A 19,050-nucleotide genomic window follows, 5' to 3' on the forward strand; every position below is an offset into this window, starting at 1 on the left:
TCGTTGCTAAAAATAACCCTGGCCAATGGCCTTACTTCAGGCCTCGCATTGTTTCCATCCCTTGTTACGTTTAGCTTAGCCCTGCCTGAACACCTGCGCTTAGACATTGTCATGGCTATTGAAAGGCAAGCTGAACAATGATGTATTTGAACATCCGAAAGGCGATTGAAAATTGGGTCAAAGTGTGCAGCTGTTCAACAACTGAAAGGCTTTTGACGCTACGGTAAGCAACGAGAACCACAGATCCAAAGACTGAGAATAGTAACTAGTCAACTATTTAATCTATGATAAATCCCAGTGGCAACAAATTATCAACAACCAAATCCAATTCATTGACTCTGGATCGCTTTCACAAACAAACAAACAACTAAAACAATTTCTCATCACAAGACTTTCATCATCCTTCGCAATGGCACCTAAGCCCCCTCACCGAAAGCGCCGCAATAACTCCAAGACTTCTTCTCAAGAGTCCCCGCGCACTCCGCCTTCAGAATCTACTACTGTGGGCTCTTCACTTCCTCAAACTCCTTGGTCTTCCGACTATGAGGAACAGGATACGACAAGCCGGTCCGGTACTCGATCCTCACAATTACCCTCTTTCGACACCCCAAGCTCTTCCAATACCACTTGGCCCTCCTCTGGGTCTCCGAACTCATCGATGGCGGAAATTGAAACGTTTGAGATGAATTCTCGAGGTTCTTCTCCCTCTCCTCTGGAGAATGCAAATGTATCTTCATCTAGGGTTGCTTCTCAGCTACTAGCCAATGGCGCGGAGTCAGACGATACGTCAGACGATCATGGGTACGTGCGGGAAACCATTCTTCTCAATCATCTCAAAGTCATTTGGAGCTGGATTCGGTTCCATGGTAGCTATTGGAAGGCCATTACATCTGTCCTGTTAACCATAAGCGTTGTTGCAATCTATATCGGCATTCGGTACTTCGACGAGTGTAATGAATGGTTAATTGAAAACGATCTACCTGTCATGCCATCCTTGGAAGAGCTCAACACAATGATCGGATATACTTTTTTTATATACTTCTCCGGAGTCTTTGTCATCTTTATCCTTGGCCTTGCTGCCTGGTGCAGTATTGATTGGAAGAGGATGGTGTCGACTGAAACTCGCCGGTTTGTATACTTTTGCCTTGCAAATCTGAGAGACTGCTGGTCTTGGCTTCTCAGAGGCATTTTATCACTGTTCCATACTTTGGTAATTAGCCCCTTGACCGCATTGTTTTGGCAGGTTATTTCAATCCCTGGGGCAGTGATATCCTGGTTCTGGAGCCTTGTCATGTGGAGCATTATCAAGGGAGACAAGATCTGCCGTCGCCGCTTCCTCGTCATCATTGTCGTATTAGCTATCTTCATTCATTGGCTCTGGGAAAGGGCTTACCCTCTCAACGCAGTCGAGCAGCTGGCTGCCTTCGCTGAGAGATATCGAGGTGATGATATTCTGGCCTTTTGTATCTTTCGGACAAGCTACTATGTTGCTTACTACTACTTTGCCTGCGCTCACTATTTCTTCCCTGAGAAGTATGAGTACAACATCTGGCATGACCAAGTGGTAATCTTTATCACTGGCTTGGTTGTAGTTATTGCCCTTAGTGCCATTGTGATTGGAAAGATGTTTGATTGGGTCATGCGGAATGCAGACGATGGAAAGAAGATGCAAGACACTTGAAAGAGGGTTGATGATGGGAAGAGGGAGAAGTGAATTCAAACCAAGTGACTGGTTTTCATGAACATGCTCGGGGTCTCAGACACGTGTTGGCTTTTGGTTATATATTTCCTGATGTTCTAAGAAAGGGTGCATTGCTTTTTGGCTTTTGGATTGATTATATAGATTTACATACATACAGCAGATGGATACATTGTTGTAATTTTGCTTTATATATGGGCATCCCTTACTGGTATTATCTGTTGAAATCATGAGGTGTATACAGAAGGTGATCTTTGCCGATTGAGTTGACTCTTGGATATAGTGCCAGAGCATCAGAAGGACGGAGTACACCTGAGCCGATCTTACAAGATTATGATGTGATTGTCGTTTAGTCAAGCTTAACTGAGCATAGTGCTATGTGCTCTTGTGTTCAAAAGAGTGATGGCCTCAGAATAAAATGCCAGAGCTCTGATTGAGGCAACTAGAACTCCTTCAAGCCTATGAGCAATGACCCTTCCAAGATCTCAGGAACTCTTGCGAATTGTAACAATATGAGTCGATATAATAATTACCACACTGGGGCTAAAATAGCCTGGGCAGATAGTTGCTTTAGGATTCGCATCCGAAAGGTGAGAAGTTGGGGCACTTCTGAGAGTGGCTGTATATCTATAGACAGACGCTCGCTATGCCATTCAAAGATAACTTGCAAAAGACTTCTATCCCGCCAAAATTAATTCACTGGAGCTGGACTTGACGCATTATGCATAGTCAACGTTTGATCACTACTGGCTGAGGGTGAGGGATGTCAGTGCCGTAATGGAGCAGCTTGATCGGTGCCAATATCTTGAAGGTGGTAAAGGACAATAACTTTAAGAACACAAGTAAAAGCATCAAGCGTTTGAACTTGTGAATAAGTTATATTAGCTACCGTCCCTAACCAAACCGCCTATCTCTGCTCACATCTTGGCCGTAACACGAACAGGTATTGGCGCTAGTTGGAGCCGTAATCTTGGTTAAGCTCCTGCTCCAGGATCGTAAAAGCAGGTCACTTAGATGGTCGCTGAGGAACTCAAATAAAAGAGAAGATATTAAGTAGTTTTTCTCGGGGTGTGTGAATGAGTTGGGGCTTGAGGCTAGGGAGGATACGGGGTTGTCAAGACGCTAAGTTCTGTCTGCTGATTTAAGCTCTCAGCCACAAGCCTCAACTGTAAATAACACATCTAGCTAACGACTTAGACATTATACCATAATGACTAACCAATTGCTACAGCCAAAGGCTGAGTTGTCAAGACGCAGTGATATGAGGCGGATTTGGAACGAAGAAAACTCGCAGCGCTAGGATTTAGCGGGAATGCACTAACTCGTGACCTGGAGTGGGTCACTGATCTGAATTTGCATGCACCAAAATTAGCCGTTGAGGCAAAAATAACGGTTCAAAATACAACAGAGCAATTTAAATACATAAACTGTACAGAATCCAAAATATAATCTACAATATTGCAGCACCTTGTCTTGTCACCTGGCGCGTCCAAGCTTCAGACGCTCTCAGCATTGTCGCTACTTTGTGAGACCGCAACAACTTTACGGGATCATCTGCAGCGCACGACCCCGTCAGGATGATCGACTTGGAGTCGCTGGATGAGCAGCTTGACCTCGAAGAGGGAGAAGAACCGACTCTTGCAGGTTTAGTTCCAGGCGCACAGGATAGGGAAACCTCTTCGCCTTGCATTCGAGTCCTCAAATGCAGAAGGTCGAGACTAAGAAGAAGGATATGCAGGAAGTGTATCGATGAGGAAGCCATTGCTTTCAAGGAGGAGGGAGGAAATTATACCGCTAGATTTGGTTTAACAGATGTGCCGCCGAAGCCAAACTCCCCACCTGACAATGTCGATCTCATCATGTATCGCTGTTATTGGGCTGGCAGGTGGATTGCAAAATAATACGCACACATAAAAAGGCTAATAGAAATATATTGTAGAGTCAGAGGCTAAGTGTAACCTGCTTATTTATGTTAGTAGCTCTGTCTTACTATAGTGAGAGAGCTTTGGTGTGCGTATTAATCTGCGACCCGCCTGGGAATGTCTCCCGACTTCAATAAGTGGCTGGCCATTGCTATTCAATGGCCCGGACAATTGTACTTGAATAAACTTTCAACATCAGCCATATGTTTGCTGCTATTTCTAAACATTTTTTAACCTCTGATGACCTCCCCGTGAGTCCCTCGTCCATTGCATGGTGAAACTTGGGGGGTTATCGCAGGGACCAGATTGAGTATAGTATATGCCAGCATTGTTTCTTCAGTAATTGATACATATGAACATAACCTATATCCTTGAGCTCCAGGTGACCTATTGTTCTTTCCTGGCGTTTTCTTCTTTGCCAACCTTGCTATTGGTGAAGAATATTCATCATAACGAAGAATGAGGGTTCCAAATACTTAAGCAACACAAATTAGATCAAGACTCAACTTCAGGCAATGCAAGAGTTCATCACAAAGTATACCTGTATTGGCTTCAGAGGTCAGCCAAGTGAACACGAATCCTATTTCCTTTTAACTTAATGTAGGCACTTTATCGGGCCTCGGTGGCGATGCGGGACTGTATTAGCTTGTGCAAATGATACGGACTTCACTCGCATGGCCACTTGATTAAGGGTAAGCTCTCGAGAACACAGTAAGATCTGTCACAGCGCTAGAATCATAACAATAAGAATGGTGTGTCGGTTTAAAAGGTCCGGCGCAATCTTTTCTCTTTTCATGACCACGAAAGATTATAGAATTTACAGTTTTGGGAATTAATTATCAACATATGCAGAGCGTTAGCACATGATAAGGATGTATGGCTCTGCAACAGATCCTTTCAAGTTCTGCATAAGCTCTGACCACCTGCCCCGCAGAATAATTGAATAATAATAATAATGTATATTGCATAAGTATTATGCTTTGTTCATGCACAATATTTATGATGTCTCCATTGACGCAACGCGACTGGGGGGAAACGCGACGGGAATCTAAGGCCGCCACCACAAAACACAAAAATAGTGCCGAGACATACAGATTGGAGGTCATAGAAGCAAGTCAAGTCCTGAATGAAGTCGACACCAACGGCACGGACAACGAAAAGTCCGGCGTGACTCACACCTTCTCAGCTACATGAGAAAGCACAAGCCGGCCCGGATACACGCGGATCTGAGGGGTAAGTTTAAAGGATGTTGGGCTCTCAGTGAACGGGCATTGACATCACTCGTACTATCTCTTAGCTATATACCTAAGAAAATAAGATTCACCGGTGTAGCCCTATAAACAACCAGCTGGGCTTGAATAGGCGTGTCGTCACGTCGAGTGTACCCCCTTGTTCAGTGTTTGAGAAGATCAGTTTAGGACCCAAGATCTGAAATCTACAATCTTCCAGGGACTGGGTTGGCAGAGCAAATCTGAGCATCTGGTCATTGGGTCGTGCTTCAGCTGTCCGCTCTCTCCCAGGAGTTGCAGGGAATACCAATTCTCCATTTTCCACCGACACAGATTGAGCGGATCAGCCCATCCACGGCTCAGCGGCCCTCTTCCCTATTCGTCAAAGACCCCATGTCAACTGGGATTCAATATCCACATCCAAAACCCAGGATCAAAGTGTACACAAACCTCAAAGAAGATGAAAGGTGGCGGTTTCATGAAACAGCAAATCACGACAAAGAGACAACAACCAACGCAAATAGAGTCATTGCGAAACGAGTTGATCTGTGGTCCCTTCCTCCGTGTCCCATCAGATTCCATGCCGCCTAAATTGCAATTTCCATGATGCACTTGGCCAAACTTGATCACAAAAGCAACTGGAGATGTACTTGTTAACTTGGACCTCCATCAAGGCCCTCGTCTCCCATCTGCACCGGTTCCGATTAAGTTGCTCTGATCATTACTATCATTCAAAATTTAATCTAGATCAATTTTCTCTCTTTGATCGTAGTGACTGCCTGATGGCGACGATGTTGAGATCAATTGCCCTCTGAAACAAGGCTTGCCATTCCGAATATGGAGGCGCCAATCAACCAATTTCAACAATTGATCTGTGCGGTTTGGTCCACGCCGCCAATCATCCCGGTGCATCGTCAATTGGACCAATAACCAATACAAATTGACTTCTCATCTCGGCGAAAAAATGGCGCCCCCCGACCAAAGACTTCAACTATGAACAAACATGAATCTAACCTCTAGGACGGACGGGTTGGCCATGGGGAACAAGTAGCCCAGCCCCTCCACGGATAACAAAATGTATATTACGTTAGTCCCGGCCGCTCTGTAAGGATTCTTTCACGCATCTCCAGATATTTCCGTTTGAACTGATGGATGCAAGAAACAACGATTACTTCGTACCAAACGACAAGATGTAACAATTTCCCCGTGGATTTTGGGCGCGGCTCAACTGAACATGGACTCACTCCATGATACAAGCTTTCCCCCCTAATGTCTGCCAAGTATAACTACATCTCATGCCACCCTCGACGGCTTCTTGGGTATGCCAACTCTCCGTCAGTTACGATCCTTTCTTGGAGTTGTTATGCCATCTATCTACTTGGGCTTCTGACCCATATCAAGTTCTCTTATGGGAAACCCTGACACTTGATGTCCTGGATTGTGTACGTTTACTCCTTTGTATATTTAATGCCTTTACAATCGGCCTCGCCATTCTCAACATGTCGCTAACAGTGCAAAGTATACACGTGATTGCAGTCAACAACCGTTGGCAATGGATCACGGAGCACTACTGAGAATGGTCGGCAATGGCTTGACCTTCTTGGCGGCACATATAGCAGTCAAGGACAACGATAAAGCTTGGGAAGGACCGCACTGGCTCCCCAAGGATGTTCGAGAGGCATACAAGACAGATGGAAAGGCCTGCGACTACTCTAACATCCCTGATCGTGTCGTATATGCCATATACCACATCACCAATCTTTTGAAGGACAAGTCGCCCGAGTCTGACCTCGGTAGTCTTTGGGAAGCGGGAGGGTCGCTACGGCTTCCAGCCACTCTTCCTGACGGGGCTACGTTCTTAGATAATAATGTAGCATGGGGGGTTTACGAAGAGATGAAGATTCTTATGACCGCCATGCCTAAGGATAAAGACAAATATATCTACCGCGCCCCTCACTCTCAGAGTAGCGGATCGGGCATTGTTCCTTTTCCCGTTCAGTCTAATACGGCTCTTCCAGATACCACTGTAGCTCGTGCCGATGACGGACGTGATTGCCGTCTCCGATTGGCTAAACGAAAACGAGCCGGCACCGATAATACTAATAACCCGCCCTTTGTGGTTTTTGAGGACAATAAACCAGTTCCCAAAGTCGCCAAGACCAATTTTCGACCTGCTGACGGCCTGCCTACCACCAACCAAGAGAACTTGTCAGCCTCAAGCTCTAAGCAAATATTTTGCGGTACCTCGATACAGTTCTTGGAATCTCAACAGGTCGAACTCGCCGAGACCTTGAAGACTCTCCAGCACGACATTCAACAAGGTGATATAAATTTCAGAAACCGCCGCACTAAGGAGGAAGTCAGACAGCAACTCTAGAAAGATCTCGATGAGTCGCTGCGAGAAGTTGAGACTGCCCTGACCCTCGAAACTGGCGGAGCTTCAAACCAAGAAGCTAGTTATCGGCTTGAAGGCGCAACTCTCCTCCGCGATCGGATCAGCAACAAGATACCCAGTGCCTCAGCCGACGAGTTCAAGAGGATGGAGGATGATCTGAGAGGACTTCACGAGTCGCGGCGATTGATCCTGGGAGATGTGGGTTGCATTAAGGACAGCATGGCTGCAAAGATATGGTATGATGAGACGATGAGCAAACTCGAGAAGAAGGCGAAAACTGCGAACTGGATACCCTTTATGGATGGAGGAGATGTCTGAGGTGGGCTTACGAAAGTATAAGATGGTTGATGAGCGTGGAAATAGAGACGATTCGAAAGTACTGCCGTAGTTAAGATGGATGGTTGTCGCAAAGTACCGTGCAACAGGATTGAGTCTATTCCAGGTCAGTGGGAAAGAATATCAGATTCAATTGGGTAGAAGGGTAGACCCTTTTGTAGTAATTACATTTTGTGTTTCTGTGGGTAATTGAATGATAGTAGCTATATCCTGGGCGAAACGTATGTACAGAAAGATCCTCTCAAGACATCTAAAGAACTTTGACTCCATCGTTGAACTCAATGTTTCGACAATCTCGACCTCGCCAAAGCATCATAAGCCTCCCACCCAGCGTTTCAAGACGGTATATAGTGATCTCAACTTTGCGAAATAGTAAGTTAACTCCTTATCTATTCGAAAGAACCGTGTTGCCATGAATGAACAATGGAAATTACTTACCATTAGTCGCCGCACTGCGTAGCTAGGCAACCATCTTTCTATGATGACAGGAAAGCTTTACAATAACACAAGTAAAAAGTCTGGCTTCTTTTTCCAAAAATTATGTCACGACTACACACGCTCAATGCATGTGCTCATAGCTACCTGATAAAGTTGGGCGTGCTTCAGATCCATAAGATACTCCGTACGATCCGCAGCTCTATTGTACTATTCCTATATGCTAACTGTAACAGATGTAGTTCTTATTGCATTTACTAAATTACCTACTTGCCTGTAATCTTAACTTATAAGTTCTTGTATCGTTTGCCTTCCTAAAAAGAACCGTGCTTGCTATAACCTCTATAACATTTATCTGTCTTACGCTCTTGACTAAAGTTTTGTATTTTCTAGGATATATACCCGTTTCAATTAACACGGCCTTTAGAAGACAATAGAAAACTCAATTACCAATTTAGTTTTAGCCAAGCATGTTCAGGGTGGAATCCATTGTCCATTTGCTGTGTTTCCGATGTTCGGAATCGAGATTTCTTAGTCACGAAAATGAATACCAAACAGTGGACCATTACTATCTAAAGTGTAAAAGGTGTATCGAACAGAAAAGAAGAAACAACACGAATATAAAGCATCCCCGGACCTAATATTCGTTCTATTATATGTTTTTATCACCCTTCCTGAAAGGGCTGAATTTAGTCCTTGACGTGGTCTCTTGTTTATAGAGGAATTTTTAACTTCTCCCTATGGCACGACTACGTAAGCCAGGCCCTGCTCTCCGTCGTCTTCGATGGAGAAGACGCCGACTTCTTTCCCAAGGCTGGAAATCCGAGAGGCGTCGTATTCGGGATGACCAGTTGTATGACATCATTTCACAGGTAAGTCTCACCGAGTTCAACAGTATAATTGACTAACTACGTACTGCTCTAAAAAGGCTAGAACAGAGCAATGAAGTTGATAAGGCTGGCAACGCGATAAAGGTTTGTAGCTGTATGGCCTCTCGTATAGTAACTCAAACCTCGCGACAAGGCATTGTAAGGGCATTTGGCTGGAACTCAGGAATGGCTTTGCTAGTCAGGATCTCATCATGTCCCCTGGCTTGTGCTACTGCCAGGCTTATAGAGGATTCTGTACGCAGAAAGACTTTCAATATGGCGACTGACTTTGCTTTTGGGATCATACTTCGACAGCTAAATGTCTATTGGAGAAGTTTCTGGATCTCCCATAATCGGGCTATTAGGCAAGATTAATAACATAGATAGTATAGCTAAAGGATAGACAGAGGACGCAATTGATATAGTGGATCAGTTAGTTTTATTCTCTTGCTTAAACTATTCACAAGATGCTAGTAGTAAAGAAATTCTTCTTATGGCTTTGAGAGTTCTGATCTACTATTGTAATAAATCGGGTTTAAGCCGAATAATAAAATAAATATTAGATAGTGGTCTTTCGACGGGCAGAAACCATTCTGGCTGATGTGATCAGTAATTAGCCGCTCACAACCAATGTTCGTGTGAATGGAGTCTCATGTAGCTACTTGAGTTTGATCTAGGTTTACCACTCTGCACAATTTCATTTGACCCAATTCATTGTCACCTTCTTACACCATCGCCATTTCACACAACTAATGTTCAGGAATGGAATGCGTTAAGTCAGTCAAGCTCGGTCCGTGATAAGAGTAAAGAAACCACATCCAAGTCCTGTAACCGCTAACAATGTATTGTCATTACACTCAATAGCAGTACTATACAGCTAACAGGTCCCCTGAAACTCCATCCCGACAGGGACCTGCGTCGCGATCGCATCTGGGAACTGTCTCCGCTTCCCTAATAGCGATGAATCTTAGCCATCAACATCAACTGCATCTGGGTAAGCGACGGCATTCTGGATGAGATTCAATCGCTTACAACCAGTATAGGTGTTGAAACAGCCACTCGTGACCTTGTGGTGCTTGCATCGTAAACACTCATTTTGATCATTGACGCAATGTAACGCTATAGGTAGTTAGATGGGTTGGCAACGCCCTTCTATGGACCGCCAATAGTAAAGCCAGGATTAACTATCGAAATGCAAAGGCACTGGCATGCATGGAAAGACAGTGGCAAACGGGTCCAAACGGTCCAAGGCAGAGGCTCAAGAAACATCTAATAGTTCATGCGCAAGTTAAACTTTTTCCAAAGCAACGGGCCAATCCAGCTCCGTTACACCTGCGACCAGTATTTGGGCCAGGCAAGTCGCTGCATGAGATAGCCGGCATCTCAGTGAACTGCATCAGGCCAGATTTGGTGGAGTTTCTGGAGGAGGGCCTAACTCTGTAGAAGAAGATAGGGTTCTGCCATCGAGAACAGATACCGCAGCCCATCGCCAATGGTGCAGGGCGTGACAAGCTCATCGATGCCTATTCTTTCACATGTAGGCTCGAAGTTAAGATGAAAGACGATTAGATTCTTAATCGTGTGACCATTGTGATGCTACGCACGGCCTACGAGAAAGCCTGCCAGGAGTGGAGACATTCTGGTGTGCATCAACGCAAAGGAGGAGGGCGCAGTGATGCGACAACCGTGATTGACGAGATCCTCAGCGAGCTATACAAAGACTAAGACGTCGACGATAAGAAACGTTATCATCGAAGTTGACTAGTACGAGTCAAGGTTGCGACTCAAAGTGTATCACATTGTAGAAACAATTTGAAATCTCAAGGGCTACTTTTTGGTCGTATTGATTACTCCTACCACGAAAAATTACGTTACATCCTTAGACATTGGTGCTGGATACTATGGATAATCACTGCATCCATCCACTTGTAGACCAGAAGGCCTCATCTCAGCCATTGGAACCCGCCGTTGGGACTTACGACGCATCACTGATATATAGCGACCTGTCTGCCATGTCCTCAAAACTGTCTCAATACCTTGTTTCCTCGGGGATCTTTCCAGAAGCAAAAGTGGCCCTGATGATGGAACCGTCTTGCTCGTACGTGGTCTCCACAGTTTCTGTACTCGAGGCCGGAGCCACTTTTGTGCCTCTGGACGCCACGCAGCCCACAAAACGCCTCGCTCAACTGATCAGAGATATCAAACCATTTATCATCATTACTTCCATTGAGGTTCAAGACAAAGCGACAAGCCTTTACAATGATATACTTGTTGTCGATCAAAAACCGAGTCCCTGGCAAAGAATTCCATCAAAGACTAGGACTGCTTCCCATCATACGCCGGAGTTATGTACATCCCGGATCGTACATTGACTGAGTCGGGCAACGAGGCTCATCTTGCTATCAACTACGTCGGGCACTTCTTACGCGCCAAGTTACTGGTCGAGCATCTGAGGTCTCCTGTGGTCTCAGGGCGTGTGATCAATGTATCGAGCAGCGCTCATACTGTCTCGCCCTTCCGCTTTAGCGACCCTCACTTCATAGGATCATCGGATCTGCCTCCTGACCAAGAGCCCTCCCGTGAAGCATGCAGGGCTTTTGGAATCCCTTGGGAGTCTGGCTACTCACCTCTGGTGGTATATGCGTTGCCCAAGACTGCCGTTACTTTACGTGCCAGGGCCATTTTATCTGGCGTTCTCAAAGATGCAATCACGGCGTTCTCTGTCAACTCAGGCGGTAAATGAAACCCGAAGACGCGTATTTTGGTTTATTGCTGACATTGCCGGCAGTCATAGCTACTAACCTATGGCGACATATACTTTCAGACCAGGCGGCCGTGAGTCTGAAATCACTCCCAACCAAAAGCCCGAGTCAAGGGGCCGCCACGATAGTATTAACGGCACTGGACCCATTGGCTGAAGTTGATTGACATTAGAAATGAATATGATTATGGTTGGTATCTAACCGCCACTCAATTTTGCTCTAGGCTATTTTGGAGACTACTTGGAAGATTGCCACGACTCTGAACCAGCGCGATATGCGAATGACATTTTTCTAGCTCTTGGGCTGTGGAAATGGACAGGGTCTCTTCTATCTCATGACCCAAATGAAGGCAGCTCCTGTACATAATTTATAGACTTTTCAACAGAACTCGTAAGTCCAGAACCTGTCCTCCAAACTTGATCATGCCCACTCTTCAGGTTTAGTGTCTCGACCAATCTTTCTTTCTTCTCTCCCTAAAGCTTAAGCGCGCAACACATTGTATCGACTTGAACCGACGACACATACTCTTGTCTTCGTAGTAGGCCATGACAGCGAGCTTCCCTGCCGGCCAAAGTGTCTTGAAATCGCTGTATCTAGCAGGACTTACATCCCGCCATAGCGTCTTATTCGTGCCGAATGTGGCAAGTAAAAACTGTTGGCATATCGGTGGCATAGGGTCTATATCTCTTAGCAATGGAAGATTGTACGGACCCACCACACCGATGATAGCTTGAGGGGCAACAGGGGTCTCGGGCTTATCCATGGACTGCTGGATTAACGTTTGGTAACGGAAGAGTCGCGCCGCAAGACTGTCCGGTCAATATATATCGGTCTCCAACACGAAGTTTGCGCTGCAAATACTGTATACCCGAGATAACATCGTGAGTGGTCTGGATGCATAGCCTGTTGTTTATCACCAAGAGGGCCTCTAGACAGCATTAGTAGGCTGAGTGTCCGAGTCGAAAGCCGGTAGTTGATAGATGCTATACCTTCGATAACCTCGGCAACTCCAGATTTGAATAGATCCACGACTGTCTTGGCAGCAAAGTTGGTCGCCGTAGTGTCAGGGCCACCGTGGACGAAACTGTGAGGTGTGTTAAAACTACAATTATAGAATGAATAAATGTGAATGATGTTCTTACATGACCCAATACATTTTGGAGGGGTCTCCATGTTGCAGCCTAGTTGGTATCCAAACATCAAGGGTCTGATATTCTGATGCTTCTGCGTTTAGAAGATACAGGATGCAACTCAAGTGTTTGAAGTGTTGTTTCATTGCGCAAGGCTTAAAGTCGTTACTTGGCGCATGGCACGTAGTTAACATTGAGATGATAGGTGAAGCATATATACGCAAGCCGCCTGATGTATCGTCGTACAGATTTCCATGAAATTATGTCTTCATGCTACCGAGTTGAGCTGCTCTTGGGGTGTACATAAATATATTGACTATGGCCTTGACAATCAGCCGGATTCTATTTATAGAACATGCAAAAGGGCATCACAAAACACATCACCACTTCTGATATTACCATGAACAACACTACCTTCACCAAATGCCCATCTGGTCCTTCTACCTGGTCCATAGCACCTCAGTGGCTCGACCCAAGGGCACAATCGGCACCTTGGTGGAAGTTAATCGGCTCTCAACTTTGTCTACTTGCGCAGGAGGCACATTACCCCATGGAATAATTTTATTTCTCTATGCCAAGGTGCTTCCCAGAGTTGTTCCATTGAACAAGGTTGGAAAACTTAATTCGTCCTCTCGCTATACTAACCTACTTACCGACGATGGGACCCCCTTCGAGTATAGCTGGAAGTGGAATAGTTCCACCAACTCCCGAGATTCGTTACTGCATCGAAGCCATCAAGCCTCATACGGGTAGTCCGACTGATCCATACAACTTTTTGGAAACAGAGAAGCTTCTGACTTAAGACTTAGCCTCTTGCATTCCTGGCTTGGATCTCACTTAGTTTCAGCACTCCGCCCAAGCCTTTAGTATCTAACAGCGCCAGGTAGCCTCAGACAACCTAAACGCGCTAAAGGCAAGCATATTCGTAGGCTTTAAGCACGTGCTTAATGGTATCGTTGTCAAAGCTTACTTCCTTCCGTCGGCCAAAGCAGGATCACGCAGGCCTTCAACGTTCAAGACATTTGCAAGCGCAGCTCGTGGGGTGTTAACCAACGCGGCTGCTCTGAATGCTGCTTTGGATTACGTTAGGAACAACGTAATGGGGATGGATCTGGTCCCTAACATGCTTGCAGTCAATTATGTCGATCCGACTAAATCTCGCCTAAAGCTATACGTTTCGTCCACAGCAACTTCCTTCGTATCAATAGTATTAGTCATAACACTTAGAGGGAAATACCAGATATAGATCGTGGCATTAAGGAGCTAGGGCGTCTCCTCAGCCTTAGCCTGGGGAGAGAAACTCTTATCTCTTAGGACGATAAACTTGAAGTTTAAGGTGTCTTCGACAAGTGTCTCGAGCATGATCTCGACCTTTATGAACGGATAACATATCACTGCGGTATAGACCCCAGTTCAAAGCCTCCCGACCTAAAGCTTCCCGATCTGAAGCTTTACATACCCGTCATTCGCCTTGGAAGATCAGACGCAGCTGTGGCTTCCAGCCTTGACCAATATCTGCGTCTTAGGTAGAGAGGTAAATTCCATGATGGCTTCGTACGTGCACTAGGCGGTGGCTTTTGACTCGCCAACGAATCAAGATCAAAGTCTCGACTTAATAATACTATACCTGGTTAGGGTTAGCCTTAACTAGGACGCTAATGCCCTGCACGCTGTAAATTTGTCTGTCTCGATGGATACCATGCTGTCTTCAACTGAATCAAATTCCATCCTCACAATCAACATCGTCACTGCGTCGACCGGCCCAATCCTGAGAGTACGATGTCACAATCCAATGTAAGAATGGAGTCGGATAGTCCTTCAAACCTGCAACCTCCTAAACCACCAGCCGGTAGCAGACAGGTAAAAGCCTGTAGCGCTTGCAGAACAACCAAGGTATGCCGCCATGAATGGTCTTTAACTGCAGTCAACTAAAAACGACTCGGTAAATTAAACGCAAGATGGCCAACGATGTTCCTCCCTGAAATCGATATCAGGCCCGAGGTCTCACCTGTCAGTGCAAGAAGAACGCACAGTCCATTCTTAAAGAAACAAACAGGTACAAAACTGAAAAGAATACCTCTGTAAAGGTTAACTAATTCAAATTGCCACTTAGATCACAGACAGAAATGTCTGGTCAGATATCCCAACTCCGAACCGCCGTCGATGTCCTGTTGCGCATGTCTAACCTGCCTCCCCTCTCGTCGTACAATCTATCAAGCCCAACCTCGCTCGAGCAAGACATATCCCGCACTGCAGATGATGATGCGAGCCGCGAGGATCGCGACGAATCACTTCCACTGGCGCAAATTCTGACACCTTTGGCCGCTGAAGATGAAGGTCTGTGGACCAATTTCTTCTGCTACGGAATACTTTGTCCGCATGATGGTCTCGAAAGCCTTCGAAAAAGCTCCACCGCCCTTACTGCTGCCATTTGTGCTGTAGCCTCCCTTCGTGACCCCAAAGGATCCAACAATTGCAAAGTCTGCCACACCGAGTTCCTCAAGACCATCTCATCATCTATCTTTTCGATGTCCCATACCGCAGATGATATTCGAGCCCTGATTGTTGGCGCATATTGGCTGGGCAACGTCTCATATACCCTGCTCGAACACGCAGTACAAATCGCCATAAGACTCAATTACTATCTCTACTATTTCTCGGTTATGAAAGGTCCTAGCCAGCAGGACAAGGTTGTTTATTTTCGCATCGTATTGGCCAATGATGCTCACTTTTACTGCTGAGTTAGATATCTGCCGTCTCTATCAACACCGAACCATATCTTTAGTAAGTAATCATGAGGGACTTACGGGGTCGAACTCGTAGCTAAGCCATTCTGTAACGAGCCTCCGCGCTAGTTCAATTCTAATAACCCGCTCTCCAAGACAGAGCACCTGGGCATTATTGCTCTTGATTGCCCTTTCCACACTGAAGCTAACGTGGGCAGTTACTGCGCGGATGCCAGGAACTTTGTTGGCTGCAATAGCCACTCCCAAGCCTGTACCGCAGATAAGAATCGCTCTGTCAGCATCTCCCTTGACAACAACTTGAGTAGCAGCTACAGCATTGCTAGCGTATGCGCTTTTGTCGGTAGCTCTCTGCGAGCCTATGTCAACGATGGTTGACACGGCGGTATTAGTCTCGAGATCCTTGATGATTGCCGCTTTGTAGGCAAATCCGGCATCGTCTCCGCCAAAGACGATTCTGAGAGTCATAAGGAGAAATAACAGGGTCGGGAATTTCGGTATTTCTTCATTGAAAGAGAGGAAAACCCGGGCTTTATATTGCGGGATAGAAGGGAGATGACATATGTTTGGAGGATCCAAGTAGAGACGCGAGAATACTCTGTTCGGACGTGTTCGGACAAACTAAAGAATTGTACAGTAAGATTTCCATTTCCATTGCCGAGAGTAAAGGGGTTGACTGGGGCATTATTGCAGCCCTGGCCCAAGCGTTGCCGTACGCCGGCCGAAACTCCGAACTCATAAAGCAAGGGGCTTGCCTAGGCTTACAGAGGAATTGCCTCTATATCAGTATGCTGTTAGTTGCAAACTTGCAATGCAGCACGCGGTTGAACAGACTGTTATCTACTTGCCTCATGAAGCCGAGTTACGCAATCCCGTTTTCGCAAACTCTTTCCTCACATTATTTCAACCGAACGAGTTTATCGTATTTCCCTTTTCAATCTATGTACTTGTAATGAATAAACCTAGCTACAGCCATTAAATCAGTGGCTAGAGGTTGTTGGAACTTCAGCCACTGTCGTAGACTCTGTATGTGGTCCGCCGAATCTCGTGCGAAAAGGCCGGTGTAAGGATAGTTCCAAAACTGGAATTCCTGGGGCCCCAGACCCCATTAAACTCTAAGCAGTCTGGTGCCCTGACCTCGGGGGGCAAGCAAACTCCGGCCTGAATTAGGGTATTGAAAATAAACTTAGCAAAGGATATCCTAAATCTAGTAAAGTTATCCTAAATTTATCCTAAGTTACCTAAGTCTTTTTGTTATTTAGGATCAAGGTCCTGAGTTTTCTTTCCTCCCCTAGCCTGACTCGAGCGATATTAGGACTAAGAAACTGGGGTCTAGACCAGATAAAGCTCAACTGCCAATTATCCCCTCACGAAACAATTTATCTCTCCAAGAGTCCGAATACTATAAATTCTCCTTGTTACATCCTTTTAAGTCTATCATTATTTAAAGAACCTACTAAACTTATATAATCTACGTCTATTACATATTGTCAACATGTCCACTACCAAGCGAGAACACTGTGCCTCTTCCTTGCGAGATAAGGGGACCGCCTCCATGGTAGAAGACACCACCGATACTCAGAACTCGGAAGGCTTTATCTTCGAGGAGGAGACTGAAGCTGAGAAGAAACTTATACGTAAGGTCGATAATTATGTTCTACCTTTCATCTGGATCGTTTACCTGCTATCCTACATAGTATGACTCCGAGTAGCTTATCGCTGCAAATAATCTTATCGCTAACGCAACAAAGGACCGATCCAACATTGGAAACGCCCGAGTCGCTGGCATGGGCCAATCTCTCGAACTTACCGATGATCGTTATTACCTCGTTGTTGTTTTGTTCCAAATCGGATACGTACTGGCCGAAGTTCCTTCCAACATAATTCTCTCCCGGGCCCGTCCTTCTTTATTCATTCCTGCTCTGATAATCTTCTGGGGGACAAGCTGCGCTGTGGTTTCTTGCGTTCAAACATAGCAGCAACTTGTTAGTCTTCGATTTCTAGTCGGTGTCGCCAAGGCTGGCTTCAGCGTAAGTAGCAGTTAAGACCGTCAATTCAGGAGCCTTTCTAATAATTCGTTCTTCGCCTGCCGTTATGTTCATCATTTCCTTATATTACCGCAAACACAAGCAGTCAAAGCGATTCGTTGTGTTCCATAGCGCTGGCATCATGTCAGGGGCATTCGGTAGCATCCTTGCCGGCGCAATAACTCGAGGTCTAGATGGCTCGCTCGGCATTGCGGGCTGGCGATGGCTGTTCATCATCGAGGGCGTCATAACCGTGGCTGTATGTTTCGTTGCCAAGTTTACACTGCTCGACTATCCCTTGACTTCCAAGAGGCTTAGGCCCGAGGAGCGCGAACTAGCATATGCCCGACTTCGAGCTGACGGCATCACGAGCCGAAACGATCCATCCCAGCTCAAGATTAGCTACCTGGCTGCGATGAAGACGGCTGTATCAAATTGGAGACTGATTCCTCTGACCCTTGGATACATGACGGTCATCAGTTCTATGTCACTGGCTTACTTTTACCCAACATTCACTGCCCAGCTTGGGTATAACAAGACTGACGCCCAGTATGTCACCAAGTCTTCAAACCACCGCGTCGAGCTAACAGGTACCAGATATATGACTGCCCCCTTCTACGGCGTTGCCCTCGTCATTGCCGTGACTCTTTGCATTATAGCAGACAAGGTTCCCCAGTTTCGAGCCTTGTTCACATTCAGTGTCCTTTTGATCTTTGGTTGCCTTTTCAGTGCTCTGGCTGCGGCTATCCATAATCCCAAGGCTATATATGCCTTTTTATGCTTCATCAACACGGCCGTCTGGTCTGCCAATCCCCTCTCGCTCTCCTACACCAGTACGGTTCTCGGCCTAGTCCAGCCTGAGGTTTGAGCAATTTGTCTAGCCATTATCAACGGTTTCGCGAACCTTGCTTAACTCTATGGTACTTATATCTTCACTGCCTCGACGCCTCCTGATTACGTTATGGGATTCTCTGTCTATTCAGCGATCTCCACCATAGGTGCTACTATCTACCTGTTCGCCTTCTTTGTCTTCAAGAAGTGGCCTTGTGTAGGCATTGTGAACTACTAAACGCTGTTAACTATAGATATAATAATCTAGCTATAATTAGTCTTAAGTTACAATAAGAGAGACCTTTATATAAATATATTACACTAAGCATTTTTAAAGTATTATTTTCTATATATAAATAGTCTTAATAGTTTACATAACCTTTTATAAGGGCTAACTAAAAGTGTAAGTCTTATAGTTTGCAAAGCCTTTTTAATCTATATCTCTTATATTTACTATAAATTCCTAGTTATGTAAGTCCTTTTGTAAGGCAATGCTAGCTTATTAATCCTATATATTGCCTTTACAGTGTTAAAACACGCCTTATACTTAACGTGTAAGGCACGTACTATAAGCATTAGTAGCAGTTTTTATTAACTTAAAATAATACTCTTAGTAAATTAGTTTAAACAGTATATTAACTACCTAATATAATTACCTAAAATAAGCTTTT

The 19,050-nt window shown here is 45.4% G+C and overlaps 7 protein-coding genes across 7 annotated transcripts; 5 read left to right on the forward strand and 2 right to left on the reverse strand.

Annotated features, from left to right (window-relative positions):
* Positions 1-409: 409 nt before the first annotated feature.
* On the forward strand, positions 410-1,681 carry FSUBG_13769 (uncharacterized protein; the record flags this gene model as incomplete). The annotated part of the gene is made up of 1 exon (XM_036678694.1): positions 410-1,681. One exon carries the CDS (start codon positions 410-412, stop codon positions 1,679-1,681), a length of 1,272 nt encoding a protein of 423 aa, XP_036530761.1.
* Positions 1,682-6,402: 4,721 nt separating this feature from the next.
* On the forward strand, positions 6,403-7,563 carry FSUBG_13770 (uncharacterized protein; the record flags this gene model as incomplete). The annotated part of the gene is made up of 2 exons (XM_036678696.1): positions 6,403-7,171; positions 7,232-7,563. The coding sequence occupies 2 exons, from the start codon at positions 6,403-6,405 to the stop codon at positions 7,561-7,563; spliced, it is 1,101 nt and encodes a 366-aa protein (XP_036530762.1).
* Positions 7,564-11,232: 3,669 nt separating this feature from the next.
* Positions 11,233-11,628, forward strand: FSUBG_13771 (short-chain dehydrogenase; the record flags this gene model as incomplete). Its single annotated transcript, XM_036678697.1, has 1 exon — positions 11,233-11,628. The coding sequence occupies one exon, from the start codon at positions 11,233-11,235 to the stop codon at positions 11,626-11,628; it is 396 nt and encodes a 131-aa protein (XP_036530763.1).
* Positions 11,629-12,067: 439 nt separating this feature from the next.
* Positions 12,068-12,803, reverse strand: FSUBG_13772 (alpha beta-hydrolase; the record flags this gene model as incomplete). Its single annotated transcript, XM_036678698.1, has 5 exons — positions 12,068-12,120; positions 12,173-12,456; positions 12,509-12,575; positions 12,637-12,731; positions 12,790-12,803. The coding sequence occupies 5 exons, from the start codon at positions 12,801-12,803 to the stop codon at positions 12,068-12,070; spliced, it is 513 nt and encodes a 170-aa protein (XP_036530764.1).
* A 1,673-nt stretch (positions 12,804-14,476) lies between these two features.
* On the forward strand, positions 14,477-15,518 carry FSUBG_13773 (C6 transcription factor; the record flags this gene model as incomplete). The annotated part of the gene is made up of 2 exons (XM_036678699.1): positions 14,477-14,551; positions 14,898-15,518. The coding sequence occupies 2 exons, from the start codon at positions 14,477-14,479 to the stop codon at positions 15,516-15,518; spliced, it is 696 nt and encodes a 231-aa protein (XP_036530765.1).
* Positions 15,519-15,569: 51 nt separating this feature from the next.
* FSUBG_13774 (ribose 5-phosphate isomerase) lies at positions 15,570-15,989 on the reverse strand (the record flags this gene model as incomplete). Its single annotated transcript, XM_036678700.1, has 1 exon — positions 15,570-15,989. The coding sequence occupies one exon, from the start codon at positions 15,987-15,989 to the stop codon at positions 15,570-15,572; it is 420 nt and encodes a 139-aa protein (XP_036530766.1).
* Positions 15,990-17,016: 1,027 nt separating this feature from the next.
* On the forward strand, positions 17,017-18,416 carry FSUBG_13775 (allantoate permease; the record flags this gene model as incomplete). Its single annotated transcript, XM_036678701.1, has 4 exons — positions 17,017-17,217; positions 17,273-17,377; positions 17,498-17,551; positions 17,655-18,416. The coding sequence occupies 4 exons, from the start codon at positions 17,017-17,019 to the stop codon at positions 18,414-18,416; spliced, it is 1,122 nt and encodes a 373-aa protein (XP_036530767.1).
* Positions 18,417-19,050: the final 634 nt, after the last annotated feature.

This window comes from Fusarium subglutinans (assembly GCF_013396075.1).
Source record: "Fusarium subglutinans strain NRRL 66333 chromosome Unknown NRRL66333_c0000395, whole genome shotgun sequence".
NCBI classification, from domain to species: domain Eukaryota; kingdom Fungi; phylum Ascomycota; class Sordariomycetes; order Hypocreales; family Nectriaceae; genus Fusarium; species Fusarium subglutinans.